Below are 18682 nucleotides of genomic sequence, written 5' to 3'. Positions count from 1 at the left end.
TTAGTGAGAAACTCAATCTATTTTTAAAATATTGTACTATCAATATGAGGAGTTGTTAATCCCTGCGCTCTAAGCATGCTGAACTTCAGAGATTTCCTGCTGCTGTTGATAAATCCTTTTCATTTCCCAGAGACACAATTCTTTGGCCAACTTTTAGTAGCCATTTTTCTCTCCTAATCTTAATTGTATCTTGCTTCCTCCCATATTGTCTCTTCTTTTTCAAACCAAGTGACTCAGAATGAGTTGATGAGTACAAACAGCAGTTTTCTCTCGTCATCGCTCTTGAAGGCTGGTTGTGGTTGTGGCTGCTGCTGTTTCTGCCCTCCATTTCATCGGCAGCCTCAACCCAAGCCTTTGCCAACATCCCATCCCTGTCACTGCATGAGTAAGAGGTTTTCCAAACGTTGTTACCTCCACTTCCACGCCCTCTCTTACATCTCTCCTTCCTGTATTTTCCATACATTATACATTTTCTACCAATCAAGTCCCTGTCCATAAAGTAACCTCACTCCCAAGAGTAATTATTCTTGGCATTGAACCTTCTTTTCCTTATCTTTGGTGAGATGACTGTGGCAAGAGATTACCTGCTTGTCTGTGTTGGATTCTCCAGATGTTTAGTGAATGAGTAATCATTCTGAACTAGTTCTGCTGAGGAGATGCTCATATATTGCTCATCTCTTACAAGTCTGCACCAGAATGAAGTAGATGCTTATGGGCTGTGATGACTTTTAAGGAACATGTGTGACCACTGTTAGAAATTAGCAACAACCATGCGTACAAAAGAAGCAATTGAAAGTAGTGAAATCTCAGTGAATGCGTGGAAGAAAAGTGAAGAATATCTAAAAGGAGTTTTGCTTTTTAGAAAGAAATGAACAAGAAAGAAAAGGAACCCTATTTCTTCTTGAGTGATCAGAACCAAGAAGAGCCAATTGTGAAGTCACTGGAGTTTTGGTATCCCAGTTAGAAAAGGTTAAACAATAATAGTTTAATTTAAAAAAAAAGTCTCAAAAGGTAAGAATATTATACTCCATATAATAAGTTCTGTTTTAAAGTAGAATGTGCTAAGCAAATACAGTGAAATGATCAAGGATCATTCTGTCAGCGCTGAGCTGTTTGCAGGACAAGTGACCTGGCTGCTGAAGTGCTGAGTTCTCAGGAGTGCCAGCTGTGTCTGGGATCTAAGAGAAAACTGCTGCACAGGGACTAAGAGAAGGCAGAGAATTAACCCGTAACAGAGAAAGCAATATATTAAGGAGTACTGTGTGATGAATACAGTCCTTAAAGGTTAAGAACGAGATACAGTAGTAGGGAGCTGTGGTGGGATGAGGCTGATAAGGTGCAAGATTTACAATACTACATGTAAGTGTACACAAGATGAAAAACCCATTTTTGTATACTGTGTAGGAGATTTGATCTCTATCTGTTCTATAGGTCTTTCTATGCAAAGATACTATTAAATGTGGGCTACTGTGACTCTCCAAATTTACACAGCAAAGCCTGTGCCTATTAAATCCAAAGCAGGGGTTTGGTAAATGCCACAGCTGTTGCTCTTGGATCTTCTGGGTGAACTGCAGCCATTCAGTCAGAAGACAGGAGCTAAATGGTCTGCCAGCTGTATAGATGCACTTATAGATGTCAAGAACGCGCTGAGGACTTCACAATCTTTCAGAATTTGCATTTGTATCATCTTAACATCTGATTTTTTGGTCAAATGGCAGAAGATATTTGTATTCTGGACCCTGACAAAGCACGCAGTGTCTGCTGCCCACAGTGTGCTGTCCTCCTTTCCAGCCTCTTTGTCTGGGATGGAATGGAGACAGTGGGGCCCTGGGGAGCCATTGTCACTGCCAGACCAGAATGATGGGTCTGTTGCATCCTACATGTCCTTGGGCACAATGCCAACTGCAAAAGAGGAAGCAGTTCTTCAGTCCTTCATCTAATCCTCTTCCTCACTTGTTTCACACATGCGGAGTCATTCTGTTGCTTTCAGTTGCCTTGAATCATGGCACACTTAAATGTTTATCTCTTCCTGTAGGCATTTCTGTGCATGCAAAGATGGATGCTGATATTAAAGGAAAGCCCCCCCTCAGCTGATACTTGTTAACATGCTCTGAGACAGCTCTGATAATCCTGGAGATGTAGATGAGAGCAATTGAGCTTAAACTGCCATTAGTGTGTTTATAGAAGCTAAAAGATGGATGTGAAGTGCTGAGCAGAAAGAAGTCCTATTGTGAGTTTATCAATAACAGGGGGAATGGTGTTCAGAAACAGATGTTTGCCAAAGAAATGTAGTCAATATCCTCCTTTCATAGGGGTAGAAGTGGATAAATAAACACAGATAATATCAGGAAACAATTCACTTCAATCTAGGTAAAGTAGTGTAGTTATTCTGTTGTGTTGTTATTCTGTTGTGCTTTCTTAGCCCTCTTTATTGCTGTTTATGCTGTAAAACAGAGGAGAAAAAAATGCATCTTCTGACTATGAGCAAGGCAGTAGTGGAGTTTTGCTGAGTTTTCAATAGCCGTTCTTTGAAAACAAGTAACATGTTCCTGAGGCATATGTTAATAATAAGAGTAGCATTTTTCTTCACCTCAGTCCCCTGAGACTTGGCAGTTAATTTCCTTTCCTTCCAAGTCATTGGGATATTGAGTAAATAACTGTGCAGCTATGGCTGCCAACCCAGCTTGGATAGATGTGTGTTCAGTTCTGAAAGCTTTCTGAAGTTTACCAGTACAGAAAAAGGAGAGCAACGTTTTGCATGTGTTCTAAGTTTTGAACATGTTATGGCCAAATAAAATTATTGTACACGGAGAATGAAGGTTAAGTTCTAGTTAGTGTTGAAACTTTGATTCTGTTGTCCAAATATTTATAGAAACCATGAAATAATGACATGCAAATGCTTTGTTTATGTCTCAGTTATGATCTGTCACCTAACACAGAGATCTGTGAAACTGTTGCAAACAAAAAGGATGAAGAATTTTGTGTGTAATTAAATACTCTCATGCTTGCAATGTTTACTGCTAAGTTGGGGTCCCAGTAGTATAACTTGCCAAGTTTATTTGGAGCTCACTTGAAAATTTATGAACTATAGTGAAATTCACTTTTCTAGAGGACCTTTGCAAGATCTACACAACTTCAGTGTGACTTCCGAAGTCAACTTAATTGACAAGTGTATGAGCACCATTCTTTTACCCAGTTAATTTAATGAAGAGCTTCTAGCTCCTTCTCAGTCACAATTTCTGTGTTCTAGAGGTGGTATCCACCAAATATGAATGAAGGTTGTCTTCTGTGTGTGTGGGTGCTCCACTGAGAGCATGCATTTCCTTGCTTTGGGTAAAGTTTTTTTAGCTGAGTTTTAAGAGGCTGTTTCCTTGTCCTTGTTTCAGAAGTGTCTACTGAGTTGATTTGAAAATGGTTCATGATTTGCTTATTTGTTATGTTGGTATGGAGATCCGATCAAATGCAACAGTGCAATAACAATGTTAATTGTTTTAGGGATTTGATGTAAATATTAATCATGAAAGAATATCTCATTACTTGTCCCACAGTTCTTATGAAATTAAACGTTACTTCGGGCCTAAGCAGTAGGCTCACAGTGGTTTAATTTTGCTGATTTTCTGATAAAAATCAGCAGAGTATTTTTTTTTCTGCATTTTATTACCAGTGTAGTTTTAAAGAGAGGATGAAGATCTGTAATTGACCAGAAGCTTGGTTGGCCTATCCCCAACAGCCAAAGTGCATGTCACTCACAGGAGGCATTCTGCTTGGAGTCAATTTCCAGCTATATCAGTTTCCCTTATGTTTTAGAGTAATTCCTGCTCTAGCAGATGATTATCTTTCAAGGTCCTTTTTTTACTTTTCACAAGCTTCCATGAAAAATGAAGCTGTCTTTACCTTTTTAGTTGCACATGAACAGCAGAGGGGTTGTTGTAGCAAAGTGAGCATTGTGGTGATGGCTTGATGGTTAGAATAGATCTCAGAGGTCTTTTCCATTCTTAATAGTTCTATGAATCTGTCAATTAGGAAACATTTCTTCCCAGAACAGTGAGGCACTGGCACAGGCTGCCCAGGGAGGTGGTGGAATCACTATCCCTGTGGGTGTTCAAGAGCTGTGGAGATGTGGCACTGTGGGACGTGGTTTAGTGAATGTAGTGGTGATAAGTTTATGGTTGTATTAGATGATTTTAGGGGTCTTTTCCAACTTTAATGATTCTTTGATTCTACCATTCTAAAAGTCTGTGTTACTCAGGAGAGAGCTACTTGTTGGGACTGTTGTGTTCTGATCAGACTCTACAGGCTCCTGTTGGTCAATGTTACTTCAGGTACTGTTGGAATGACTGAAGCAAATGCGAACAGTAATTGTTCGATTAATTAAGGCTTTCTTGGATTACAAATACCTGCCTGCTGAAGCTGCAGCACTTCAGAAACCTACCTGTAGCAGTATGAAGTTCCTAAGGCCAATCATTCACAGGCTCTGCCTGAAAAGAAATGATGTTTGAGTTTAGGATCCTGAACTCAGAGTGACAAAAATAACTTATTCCATTTACACATGTACCGCATGCATTATCAGTGTGGAGGGAAATACTGGTGATGCCAACAGGCGATGGTTCCCCAGGCCTGAGCAAGGTACTTTTCCTAGCTCAAAAAAAAACCCCCAAAACCCTGCATTTGCTCTTCCAGAGGAGCTGGCTGCGATCTGGGCTCACTAAGCAGTGCAGTGATTATGCTGACACTTCCCTAACATTGGTTTTGGAGTAACGGGTGTTAATGCTGAATATAGTCTCCATTGTTCTGATAATGACATCAGGATAAAACATGATGCAAATGTGTTAGTGTAGCCAGAGGGAACTGGAATTATTTCCTGTCTATCAGGAGCACATTATTCAAATAAAGCTTCTCAGTTCCAGATCTGGTAGGAGTAGCTGAGCAAGCTGGATTTATTCATCTGTCTGCACATAGCAGTAGGAGCTTTGAGACTAAGGCTGTACAGTGCAAATCAGATGCTAATTTTCTTTCTTTAGATGGGAAAAATCCATACCTCTTTCAGAGTTATTCTGCTCTTTAACCTTGGATTTAGCACTTGTGTCAGTGTGGGTATGTTTCTTCCTTTCATCATTTGGGGAGAGGGAGGATCCCTTGCCCTGCATCTGATTCATGAGTAAATGCAGTGTTTCTAATTGCTCTTCTGAAATGAGATTTTTCTGTTTGAATCCATGGCTGCCATTAGGACATTTCAAAGCCTCCAAGTGAGGCAGCTGGGATTAACAACCCTGTCACTGACCACAGGCACTCTTGCAGAATAACTGACAGAAAAAAGGCATTCATTCATCCCAGGGCAAACCAAAGAATCCTAGTTCTTGATAGTATCAGTTTTCTATTTTTAATGCCAGCTTTATGGAACGCTGGAGTCATGCATTTTTAAATGAAAAAAATAGTATTCTTCAAGGAAATTTTTAGTTTTTCCCTGCCCTATCAAAATTCATCTTAGTACTGTTCAGTCACATAGTGTGGTTGATTATTCAGTTTTATTGTAAAAGCAATTTATACCAGAGAAACTAAGAAAATTAAATGTTGCATTTGTGAGCACTGGAAATGAATGCAGAGGAAGAAAGAGGCACGTGAGTCAGAACATATTTTACTCCATATTCTTTGGTGAGCAAAGGATACCAGCAGACACCAAATGGCTGTAATGGAACTTTATGTCAGGTAATGCCAAAGCATACAGGCAAGGCTACAGCTCTGCGGTGCTATCTTCTATGCAGGCACAAGTTTGTAGTAACATGTATCATTCTTCTTTTTTTTTTTTTTTTCCATGAAAATAGTTGTTTTTCCAGGGACTAACACAATGGTAGGATCACGGAAACTGCTTTTCTGGTTCCCAGAAGTACTGAACTGGTAAAATCTCCTCAGCTACTGAATACTGTAGCCTAAAATGACAAGAATTTATATTGCAAAGTGGAACTGACTGTGTTTCCTCCATATTCTGATATTTTACAGCTTGGGTTTCTGTCTTCCTTCCCAACCCCCTTCCCTTCTGCACAACAGGGATTTGGGAAACAAGTGGATGTGTCATACATTGCCAAGCATTACAACATGAGCAAAAGCAAAGTTGACAACCAGTTCTACAGTGTGGAAGTGGGTGACTCGACCTTCACTGTTCTCAAGCGCTACCAGAACTTGAAACCAATTGGCTCTGGGGCTCAGGGAATAGTTTGGTAAGTATCAGCACTTTCTCTTTGCTTTTCAGTGGGATTTGCCTTTTGCATTTCTTCACAGTTTGCTAGTCACAGACATTGTGTACAATTGCAAAAATGAACACTGGGCAACAAATATCCTGAGGCAAAAGGAGCCTGATAAATTCTGCTGCTGGTGATGATGTTAGCATGGGTTTTTTTCTTCCACATAGCAAAATGCAGCTAGCAAGGGAGAAGGAGAAAGACCTGACTGCAGTTGACAACTGTGATGCTATTTCCAGAGGCAGTGCAAATTACACCCTGGGTAAACCCTGTAATTTTAGTCTTTGTGCAGTGAAAATCAGGGAGCACTGTGTTAGGAGCTGGTCACGTCCCAGAGCACTCTGCAGCATCTGCAATGGAAACCTTTTGTAGCAAGGTAGATGCTAATGTGTTCTTACATAGAAAAGGGCTAAATGTAGCTTAAAATCAGCTTTGAGAAAGAAATTTTCTTTTGTGTTAAGTACCACCAGTGTTCGTTTTGCTCCAATTGTTGTTTTGTTTTGTTTTGTTTTGTTTTCAAAAGGCATTTAAGCTAAGTAAAATCTGTAACATAATGTGAATTTGTCTTTAATAGTAAGAATTGACACGAAGTGTTAGGAATGCCCTAGGACAGAATATCAAATGAGAAAACAATAAAGTTGATGTGAAAATTCCCACGTTGTACCTTAAATGGCTGAGCAATACTTTGAGGCCACAAAAGGACGCACAGTTTCATGGGACAGATGGTGAAGTGTTACACGACAGATAAGACAGATGATCGTTTTTGTTTAGTACATGCCATATTGTAGTCTACCTGCTGGGAGCCATAATTTACCAGAAATATATGAACAAGCTGAGAGAAGTGCATTAAAAACCAATGGTAAAGCAAGAATTTGGTGGGAACTTCCAGCTTGCTGGGTACAGTGAGGACTTACCCAGCTTCTGGAGACTGTTCTAGTGTATTCCAGGAGCTGTTATTTATGGAGTGAAAAAGATAGGTTATTACTGCCAAACACCAGCTCCATGTTCAAGCCAGAGCTGCTGCCAGCAGTGGCAGTAGGCATACAAGTTTTGGACTTGTTTAGAACTTCACAACTCATTATAAGCTTTTCTTGCACAGGGAGAGTTGACTGCTGAGGATGGTTTTCTGCCTTGCCTGGTACTTGGCCACAGAAGGACAGTTCCTACATCCTCAGAAACAGGGGCCTATTTTGTAGTAGTTTGTCAATAATTTGGTATCAAACCCTTCAGAACCATTTAGGTGCATGATACACATTCATCTTCTGTGTCAAGGACTGCCTCAGCACTCACTTCAGAACCAGATTCCATCTACTAGCAGCAACTTTGCTTTCACTAACCTGGAAGTGACCCCTCAGTGCCCCCAGATTGCCTTACGTGTTTCTAAAGGTAGTTTTCAACAGGAGAATTTGTTTGAACAGTAATACCTATCATGGAACAGAAGTTGGCATTAGAACCAGGGAATGTGGCTATAAAAGAAGCAGAGTCATGGTCTTAATTTGTTATCTTGAAATTCACATTATGAACAAAATCATTTTTCTGCTGTGGAAACATTACAGTAAAGGTGTAGAGTTCTCAGGAGCTGATAATTTACTAAAATTGTATGAAGAAGAGCAAGCCATATGACATGTTTGTTATAGCTGTTGTGTCCATGTGAAACAACTCATAACTTGATGAGAAAAGAATATTGGCTTTGGACATGATGTGCTTGGTATCTTGTGGAACTGATATGGGAACTTCCACTGGGATTTGTGTTAGCCATGTTCACATAACATTTTTTGCCAGAAGAGGGAAACAAAATTGCCTGGAATCCAAACAAGGATGTTCCTACCATTGATAACAGAACAGACTGCTTGCTTCAAGTCCCCCAGATGTCTGTGAAGAAGGCCAGCTTGTATACAATTGTTGTGGTACTGTAGACATGATGACAGTAAGACTTGGATGAAGCAGAGTTTGTAGTTTATTAGACAAAGTGAAATCAGTGTTCTCTGAGTTTCAACTATGAGCTTTAGGTGTGCAGTAGAAACAAAAAACTGCAAAGATAAAAGCAGTTGAGTACTCTTCTGGGTTTAATTAAATACGTCCCACCTTAGTGCATGAGAGAACAGCAAACTGATACCCCAGTGCAGGGCTGGAAGGGAGGAGAGGTGGCAATTGCCTTATTTCAAGGGAGATCATGATTCAGATCACTTTGTGCCTGTGGATATGGGTATGTTGACAAAGGAGAGATATTCTTATGTTACATAAAATCATCAGAAATGGACTGATGTTGGAATGAGTGTATTTTCAAGTTTTTAATGTTGTTTGTCTGGATGTAAGACAACAGTTATATGTACAGATTCTGCAGAGGCTTTCAATTGACCACTCTGATACTGTTTTTATACTGTGATATTTTTCACACTGCCTGTGATGTATAGAAAAGTTATGTATATGTATAATATGTAGGACTATTTCAAGAACAATTTGAAGGAACTACAAGGGTCCTTGAATTTATGGTGGAATCAAGGAGAAGCCTCAGTTTTCCAACATGGGAAACAAAGACATCATTTATGCACTTGAGGGTGCAAACAATTTAGAATGTAGTAGTTGCTTATGAAGAAACTTGGCTTGGTTAGGACCACGTGGGTGATTTTAGCTGTGTCTATTATCACAAGACAGTATTGTCTGGGCAAGCTGAGCCAGATGATGTCTTTCGAATGAGATCCAGAATACTTTATTCTTGCATTTTGGTGAAGAGTGAAGGCTTTTGCACTGTAGGTTGTTGGAATACAGTGTAGTGCAGTGTCATCTGGAACATCCATTATGCTTCCTAGTTTGCACAAGAAGTTTGTGTGTCTAGGATGAATGCTTTTGAGGAGGATCATGGGAGCAGGAAATATGCTTTGAGGATGGTTTTTAATGGATCTGGTAGCTCTTCAGATCACGAGCAGCCTAATAATGTCCTTGAAAGAGTAAATAGAATAAAAGAATTATAAAATTGCTTGAGTTGAAAGGGACCCTTAAAGATCATATAGTCTGAATTTTCTGCAATGAACAACCACACCTACAGCTTGATCAGGTTACTCAGAGCCCCATCCAGCCTGACCTTGAGTGTCTCCAGGGATGGGCATACAGCAACTCTCTGGGCAACCTGTACCAGTGCCTCAACACTATTCATTGTAAAAATCTTCTTCCTTATATCCAATCTAAATCTCCTCTCTTTCAGTTTTAAATGATTTCCACTCGTTCATTCACAGCAGACCCTGTTAAAGAGTCTGTTCCCCTTTTTTTTTTTCATAGCTTCTCTTTTGAAACTGAAAGGCCACTATCAGGTCTTCCCAGAGCCTTCTTTTCTCCAGCTCTCAACCTGTCCTTTTAGGAGAGGTGTTCCATCCCTTGGGTCCTTTTGTGGATATGGACACAGTACTCCAGATGAGGCCTCACCACAGCACAGATCTGATTTTCCTAGAAGAAAAGAAAGTGTACATTATTCAGAGAAGAAATTAAGAGAGCAGTGTATCCAGCTATACATAGTGGTTCAAACTCAGAAGAGGTGAAGATTATAAAAATATGTAAAAATTATAAAAAATATTTTTAAACTAAGAAGGAGAATTTGAAAAGCCCATTTTTAAGAAACTGTTTTGAGAACCTGAGTCTACTTCTTCATGTAGTCTTTTTTAAACTAAGCATATATAACCAATAATTTTCTTTATGAAAAAAGAAACAAGAAAAATATTTTTGAGAAATAGTTCTGTTTCCAGGCATGCAATTGGAATTGGATGATATGGTCTATAGTAATGATTAAATAGTTTTATTCCATTAGAAAATGTGATAAGGAAAAGACTAAATTAATTCTATATAAAAATGGAGAATTGTTCACTGAGACACTTGGTAAACGTGTCCTTAATCATAATAGGAACTGCAGAAGGCTCTCCACTATACCTATTACAGGGAGCTGCTTTGTGAATCTATTCTTGTCTCCTCCAGTTTGATTTGTACTTTTATTTAGAGTTAATTAATCTTTTATTTCTACCCCTTGAAAATAAAGGTTAGAATCCTAAGAAACTGGATGTCAGAAGTAGTTGTGCATGCTGTTTCATGTTGATGTGGTGGCACGTGGTTTGTTCTATTGGCTTCTTTCTTCTCACTGGACACTCTCTCCTTGTCTCAGCATTTTTCTCAAGGAGAGGAAAAATGAAAATAGCAGACTTGAGGCTCAGGAATTTGCCACAAGAAATGAAGGATCTCCTCTAAGATGTATAACCCCTGCATTTGTCATGATTGCAGTGCTGCATACGATGCCATCCTTGATAGAAATGTGGCCATTAAGAAGCTCAGCAGACCGTTCCAGAATCAAACCCATGCCAAGCGTGCTTACAGAGAGCTGGTCCTCATGAAGTGTGTGAATCACAAAAATGTAAGTTTTCTGCAGGGAATCAGACTAGTGTTTTGGTTTGCTCAGAAGAATACTCTTCTTTCAGAGGTCTTCTTTAATTAAAAATAAAATAAAATAAAAGTAGAGAGAGAAACATGAAAAATGAACTGATCAAGGGATGCTTTTTCTGTGATTATGTGTGCTCACATAGGTGAGTGACTTTCTTGCATGTACATCTGTGAAGACTGTACCAAGTGGGTTCCCCAGTGGGAGAGTAAGGGTGATGGAAAGAGGGAGCAGAGAATGTTTCTCCATGCTGTTTCTCTGTAAATAAGGAAGTGATGATTGGCAGAGCTCTTGTCACTGAGTATGAGACTCAAAGAGGTGTCTGTTTAGTTGGGACACCCATGCTCAGGTATCACAACTTGTTCAGGACTTCAGCTGAAACGTGGCATTACATAGACATGAAGTATAGATTGTACAGGACATACAAGTTCTAGGCTTTCCTACTTCTGATATTCATTACCAATTGTATAAAATATCGTGTCTATATCAAATGAAAATATTCCAACACTGTAGTAAAAGTAATCTCAGGGCTGTCTGCTAATAGTAACTGTCCTAGATATGCTGGCAGTCTGACAGATTTGCTCACTCCGTAGGGGAATATGGAGGGTTGCTCCAAAGCACTGGTCTAGGGGTACCCCAAGGATTTTATTTTCTTGATTTCCTACTTTTCTGTTGTTCCCGGTGGCACCCTTCCTTTCATTAGGAGTGATTTTTTCTGCTTGCTCTATTTACTCTAAACTCAGATCCTGAAATGCCTTTCTCTTTATGCACAACATAAATGAGCATAAAAAAGTGAGATGTAAGGTGAGTGTTGACATTTCATATCAGTCTCAAATATCACGTGGAAATAAGAAAGATTGGCCCTAAAATGATAGAATGCACCACTTGTCAGTTTAGCATCCTCTGTCCCACATCTGGGCTGTCCTCTTCCCTGGTGATATGGGTCAAACCAACCCAGGAGCCTTTGGAAAGGACAGTGGTCCTTTCTGTAAGCGGGGTGATGATGCATTCTCAGTATACTGGTGGAGATTGAAAGGTTGTAGGGAAACAGTGCTCATTTAAAATATATAATTAAAAAAATGCTGTGTAAAGCTGCTAACAACACAGCATTGGCTAGCTTGGAGTTTTAGCCCATCTGTTTTGAGAAGTGCACACAAGGGGAAGATTGGAAAGATAGGGAAGGACAAGCCCAGAGAGTAGAACAGGCAGGAAGGGAGAGGTACAAATATCCTGGTGGATGTGCTGCTGTTTTCTACATTTGTTGCCCAATCAAAAGGAAAAGCAAAGGGAGTTTGGATTTCTCAGGTCACAGTTTCTCAGTTCTTCATATTTGAGAAATTTCTGGCTGCAGCACAAGCATGCTTATTGCAGATGGATCCTCGTTTAGTTTTTGAGCTGTGCCTTCAACATTCAGAGGACTCCCTCATCCTCAGCATTTGGCTAGTCATCCATCACCACTAGTCCTTCTCTCAGAAAGCAATATAATTGCACCTTGAAGACATTTTGGAGATCTGAGGCATTTTATTTGGAATGTTGCTTACTTCTTTCTGATTCATAAAATGAAAGGTGTTGGTATGAATCGAGCAGTGAAAACAGAGTTTATCTTTTAATGCATGTTTCAAAATGAGTTTGACTGCTTTACCTTTATTGCTTCTCTTCCTCCCTTTGTTTTGCTCTGTCTTTCAGATTATCAGTTTATTAAATGTCTTCACACCACAGAAATCTCTGGAGGAGTTCCAGGATGTGTAAGTAACATGGGATGTAATCATAACAAAGCTTCTGGTATGTGGTGCTTTAACACAATACGAATAAAATAAATCAGCAGAACGCAGAGGTTATGAGTCCCTTTGAAAAATGTCCATGTGCAGTCTGTGCTGTGATCAGACACGTGCATTCCTATGTTCAGAGCATCTATAATGTACCAATACTGGATTTTTGAAGTGCTGTATGTATGCAGCATTTTACTCTGAAATTTCCTATAAGAGAGACAGGTGTGGAACATCTTTCATGTTTACATTGTACTAACCTCTGACTGTCTTTAATTGCTCGCCTGTGTAGCTCATACTCAGTGCAGAGGGCAACTGCACCTTTGCTGATCACTGTCCAAATGCACAAGCACTGCTGCTGTGCAGAGTATGGAACTTCAGATAGTGTTGTGTAGCTCTATTCCTTCTATCTTTCATTCTCTCCCATATCTTGAATGCATGGTGTGGAAATGTATTCCTATTCTTTACTTGGATATCAGTGGTGATAAGAGGCAGATCGTTGCTGGAATTGGGCAAGAAGGGTTTTGGTTTTAGTATATGAATCTTCTGTATCATATTACTCCTGCAGGCACATGCAGAGCACAGGAGATAACCAGTGCTGGAGAGATGAGGCATGCAGCTCACATAGAAACAGAAAACTGGTGTTCTCCCCAAAGTTTGCTGTCATGTTACAATTAGGATGTAATTAAGTTGTACGCATAAGCTGAGCATTTTGTGATCACATAAGCTGTGCTTCTGAGGTGTCCCCTAAAAAATGTGCCCATGTGTTAGACGTATTAGCTTCCCTCTGAAGGGGATTGGGTTCAAGATCTGCTGTGGTTGTAAATGAAGCTTATTTACTAGAAGCTCTGGACCAATTATTGAGTTAAGCCATGCAGTCTTAGGAGGGATCTGGAGGCATTTCATGTGTGGACGCACGCTCAAACTGCACTCAGGTTCCACTCTGTGGGAGCCATTACTGAAGATCAAGCAGCCATGGCATTGGATGCTTGTGATGCCTCTGACATTGTTAGTTACTGGAAGCGACGATGTGGTTCTTTTTAACACAGCTGATAACCTCCTGGCTTTGCTGTTCCATTCAGTTACCTGGTGATGGAGCTGATGGATGCCAACCTGTGCCAGGTGATTCAGATGGAGCTAGACCATGAGCGAATGTCCTACCTGCTGTACCAAATGCTCTGTGGCATCAAGCACTTGCACTCTGCGGGTATTATTCACAGGGTAAGGAGACTCCAGTTTGGAACTCAGGGTGGCAAATGTCATCCTCGTGGAGACTTTGGAAACCCATAGATTTTCCTGTGTGCTGTGGATCGAAACCCTATGTCCAGTAAAACTGCTGTGCATTTACCAATCACAGCCCATTTCGTTCACAGTTTTGCCTCATAATTGCTTTAAAAATGGGCTTAGGTAATGTGCTTCTTAAAAATAATGATAAAAATCACCAAAATACACTGGAAATCACCAAAGTGATTATGATCTCTGAAATGTCTACAGAAATATTATTACTCCTTAACATGTGGCTGAGTGCAGGAGGTAGCACTGGGATCCCTAACAGCAGAGGGAGCAGTTCATGTGACTGTGAGCACCAGGCAGTGCTGAATGGAATAAAAACATCCCAATTCTTCACTCAGTGGTCTTGGACTAATTTTATGTTTCCAGCTGAGAAAAAAAAATATCTCTCTTTCTTTATGAAAGGAAGAGAATAGGGCTAATGAAATGGATCTCAAGAGGAATGTTGCCTTCCAGTAAGTGAAGGGTTTATTTCTTGGTATGGTGTATGTACATAGGATATGGATCTGGTTTCAAGTTAATTCTCTGAGGAATGATGAGTTGAATCCTTATTAAAACAAGTGAAGCAGTAGACCATCTCCACATAGACAGCTGGAATATCTCTGAGAGGCCGACAGCATTAAAAAAACCTCCCACTAAATAGTACTTTAATATTGATATGAACTTCTCAAACAGCCCAATGAAATTATTTCACACCAGCATGCTCCCACCTTCTGCATACAGTCCCAGGTTACATCTGGTGGGCAACATTTTCTAAAGGATATTGCAGAGAAATAGACACAAAATTGTTGCCACATGCTTGAGAGTGATTTCTGACTGAAGCCATCAGTGAAAGTGTACAAGAATATTTGAAGGACAATTTGAAAAGTCAGTGTCAATCCCTGCTGTGGCAATGGATTTATGCACTCTTTTCACTCTTTCACAATCTTTTGCAGGATTTAAAACCAAGTAACATTGTGGTAAAATCTGATTGCACGTTGAAGATTTTGGATTTTGGGCTGGCCAGGACTGCAGGCACCAGTTTCATGATGACTCCATACGTGGTGACACGGTACTACAGAGCACCAGAGGTCATCCTGGGAATGGGCTACAAGGAGAACGGTAGGGCTGCATGTCAGAGCACACAGGTGTGATGTGGCTCTGTGGATGTAGGGCACCAGGAGAAGAAACAGAAAATGTATCAGGAAAAGACATCACAAATGTAAAAGTCAGGCAACGGGGAGGAGGTTCTCACCTTTGGGTGCTGCAGGCACCTACTGGTTTTGGTGTGTAGCAGTGGTGGAGCTATCAGTGTGGGACTGCAGAATAATGGGAAACTGTTATTTGTTATTGTTAAGATAATCAAACAGAAAGAGCCCTTTCCAAGCACTGTGTGTTTTACTTTTGTGGCTATGAAATAGGGCACAAACTGCTGGGACTGATGCACAAGGGATTGTTTGAGAGAGGAAGAAGATAAAGCAGAGAATACTGGCCTTTCTCTGATTCCTTCAAATCTGGGAATCTGAATTTCAAGACCAATTTCTATCTTTAAATAGGTTTAATTGAAGTTGCAGGCTTTGCTGACCATTGTAATGTGGCTGAGATCTACATGTAAATTCTGCAGTTTGAGTTTCTTCTTTATTGAAAGTAGAGTTGGAGAGAAGAGGGAAAAAAACATGAAGCGTTTATTTTTATAAAAAGAAATCATGCATCTATATTTGCATCCGGATGTAATTTCCATCCAGACGTGAATGGGATTTTGCTCTGAAGAGTCCAGGAGAGAACTAGGGAACTTTTGGTCCCTGGAAACACTGGGAAAAGCAGGGAGGGGACACATGCTAAGGGAAACAAGCATGGACAATGCACATTTGGCAAAGAATAAAGGGGAAACTTTAAATGTGATTCTCATTTTATACATAAACTCAGAGCGCCAGATGTATTGGACAGGGAAGGAGGGGATAAAGCATGTGGTGGAGAAAAGTGCTCTGGCTCAGGTTCTGCTGTCAGAAGTTGTCACTCTTCTGTTTGACTAAGAGACTTATCAAAGACAAAGGTGTTTGGATTGTTTGTGATGTTTATGAATGTATAGAGCAGATTTTAGTGTGGAAGTCAAGGGAATAGTTACTGAGTAGATTATAACAGAACAGAAAAATATTTATAAAGAGAGCAGTGTTTCTTAAAGGACTTTGATGAGTGTCCTTATCAACTTGACCTGGGCTCAGCACGCTTTGCAACTCCTTAGCCAAATACCCGCTTGTTTTTTCTTTCAAAACATTTAGTAAAGGAATCTTTGTTGTAATTATCCTTGAAAGGACAGAGAATGCACTCAGTTCTCACATGATTAAAATGACACTAAGAAAATCTTAGGGATATTTTGTGATGAAGAGCACAGCTGGGAAAGTACCAAAAGTTGTTGCCATATCTCCCAGGGAAGGAACAGAAGGGCTGCTCTCTGCTCCCTGCTCCTGTGCTGCCACATTACTGAAGCTCCCCTCCTTTTTTTCCCTTACTATGCCCGTTGCCTGTATAAGGACTATTCACTGCTTTCATTTTCTTTCTGCACTGGGTTGGCTAAAGATGTACCATTAACACTGGTTTGCTGCGCTTCCTGGGGAAGCTCCCAAAGCCATCACTGTGAAGAAAACCGCTGCAGCCTCAGGCATGCTCCTGCTGTCCTGTGCCCCATACCCTGTACCCTCCTTGTCCCAGATGGAACGTTTCACCTTTATTTTGTCTGACCAAGAAATGAGTTGTTTGTTTCTTTGGTATATTTTGGATTGCTTTTGAAGGTTAAAACGGGGGAAGTAAATTAGGAGAAAGTGGCCATAGAGATCCAATGTGGCCTCAAAGTGAGGATGCAAAGCAGTTTTTAAGGCAGCTTTTCCCCTTCACATTGAATCTGGATCTTTTCTTTCTGAGCACACTGTGTCATTCTGTACTTGCTCTTTTTTTTTTTTTCTTGTAAAACTTGAAGGGAAGAAAAAATACCTACTGGTTTCAAACAGATAATGTGACTGTGTTCATTACACCTAAACCCTGAATGCAAGATCAGGAGGATAAGAAATAGTCTTGTGGGTACTTGTTCTACAAAGTAATTATTTATTTTAGCATTTATTTTGAGTAACAATAGAGTTAAAGAAGATTGCAGACCAGTCTTATGCTCTGGTTCTTTCCAGTTCGTATAGAGACACTGAAGGGCATGTGCAGATAGTTCCATACGGATGGGACATGGGTTCAGATCCTCAAGCAGCAGTTGTAGATAGTCCCTAAGTGTGGTACTTATCCACGTGGCCTTTCCTTACAGTAGTAGTTCCACTGGGAACCTCCTGTGCACTGCTACAGGATGGAATTGACAGATTACCTAGCTGCCGGTGGGCTTTGTTCCAGATGATCACTGCCTGGGCTGTTGGCTTTGCTTTTTCATTTAAAAACAAATTGGTTTTTTTCATCATAAACTCAGCATACACCATGGTTTGGTGCAGTTGCTATTTGCCAATGGTGACCCTTTTTCCAACAACATTAGTTTTGAATTTCTTGCATCATTGTTGCTCACTACCACCGAGCCAACTAACACAGCTTGTCCTTATGTGTTTATATGAGCTTCTGTGAGATGTGGGGAAAGAAAAAACTAAAACCAAAATGATCGGTACTGCTCTGCTCACCCTGCTCTTTGTCCCTCTGCTTAGGTGTGAAATGTCATAGTTAACTTTGCTTTTTTTCCTCCTTCTCCACCTCCTGTCTCTGCTGTCCTAGTGGATATATGGTCTGTGGGATGCATTATGGGAGAAATGGTTCGCCACAAAATCCTCTTTCCAGGAAGGGATTGTATCCTTGTGCCATGTGCTGCAGCTTCACCCATCATTTGTTCCTCTCCTCCACCCACCCTCTTTGTCGTGTAACAAATGTACCAGGATTACAAAGATAGAAGCAAGAAATTGAATCCCAGAGGTATGAGTGAATAGAAATAGCACACTACTGATATGGACAACATCAAAAATGAAGAATAGATGCACTGAATTATTTCAGCCAAAAAAGTTACTTTATTTTAACGGCTGTAATCATTCCACTTTACTCAATTCTTATGTGATACTGATAAGCAGTATAGGAAACAAGCATTATGACTGCAAATTGGATAGCTTTGCTGATTATTCTTCAAAGGAAAAATACAGAAAAAAATCCTATTTTGCCCCTTCTGGTTCCTGTAACTCTGTTTTTCTGCTTCAGTGATTTGGAAACAGTGACATTGTAGCATTTGTGGTGACATCATGATCTTTTGCTTGCTAATGCATCATGGATTTGGGTTCATATCAATGCTGTATGGGCTCCCAGTTGGGTCAATACAACATTTTTTTTTCCTTAAAACTGAAAGCAAATTTGACTTACACAGTTTAAGGCAACTGTATCTCCAGTGTGGTTTCCAAATGGGAATGAAATAAGGTGCTTAGTGTGAAAATGAACTTTCCCTTACTTGCATGAGGTTTGTCCTGTAGATTAAACTGCATTTCCTTCCCATCTTGTTCTTCTCATCTTGGATGATATTATTTTTACCACTTTCAAAGTGGTGAAAGCAATATTAGAAAATGGACACAAAGAGGAGGTGTGTACTGAGCCTTCATTTTAGTACTAGCTCAGCCAGACAACCCTCCTGTGTGGCTGGAAGGGCAGGGAGTGTACAGCTGGCCCATCAGAATAACATCCACCAATGTGACACGTTTTTTTCACATTCAAAACCAAAGCAATTCTTTTCAGCAGACTGACAGAAAAATACTCTAAATATCTGTGGACACAGAGGCTAGCATTGGGATAGAGAAAATCCTGCTTTGTACATAGACAGTCATGGAACCAAAGATTTGTATTTTTATTTTACTGGCTCTCCATTGATTTCTGTAGTGTTGGACAGCTTGGCTCTGAAAATTTTCAGATCTCTAAATGCCATGCTCTTGTCCTCTTTTTGTTATAATAGATGTGAGTTTAAGCTTCCAATAGGGATGGCA

At 40.1% G+C, this 18682-nt stretch overlaps 1 protein-coding gene across 4 annotated transcripts in view; it reads left to right on the top strand.

Annotated features, from left to right (window-relative positions):
• Positions 1-18682, top strand: part of MAPK10 (mitogen-activated protein kinase 10) — a 91538-nt gene that overhangs the window by 57928 nt on the left and 14928 nt on the right. For 3 of the 4 annotated variants that reach the window (XM_065736671.1, XM_065736672.1, XM_065736673.1), the window contains 6 exons: positions 6046-6215; positions 10500-10629; positions 12340-12398; positions 13502-13640; positions 14645-14810; positions 17442-17513. In XM_065736671.1, coding sequence (XP_065592743.1) covers positions 6046-6215; positions 10500-10629; positions 12340-12398; positions 13502-13640; positions 14645-14810; positions 17442-17513 — 736 coding nt within the window. The remainder of the gene's footprint in view (positions 1-6045; positions 6216-10499; positions 10630-12339; positions 12399-13501; positions 13641-14644; positions 14811-17441; positions 17514-18682) is intronic. The other variant, XM_065736674.1, reaches the window with a different exon arrangement.

The sequence above is a fragment of the Cyrtonyx montezumae genome, unplaced genomic scaffold (genome assembly GCF_038088225.1).
Source record: "Cyrtonyx montezumae isolate F1298 unplaced genomic scaffold, pur_monq_1.0 scaffold_2, whole genome shotgun sequence".
In the NCBI taxonomy this organism is placed as follows: domain Eukaryota; kingdom Metazoa; phylum Chordata; class Aves; order Galliformes; family Odontophoridae; genus Cyrtonyx; species Cyrtonyx montezumae.
The sequence above is the reverse complement of the archived record's forward strand: the minus strand, read 5'-3'. Positions and strand labels throughout refer to the sequence as shown.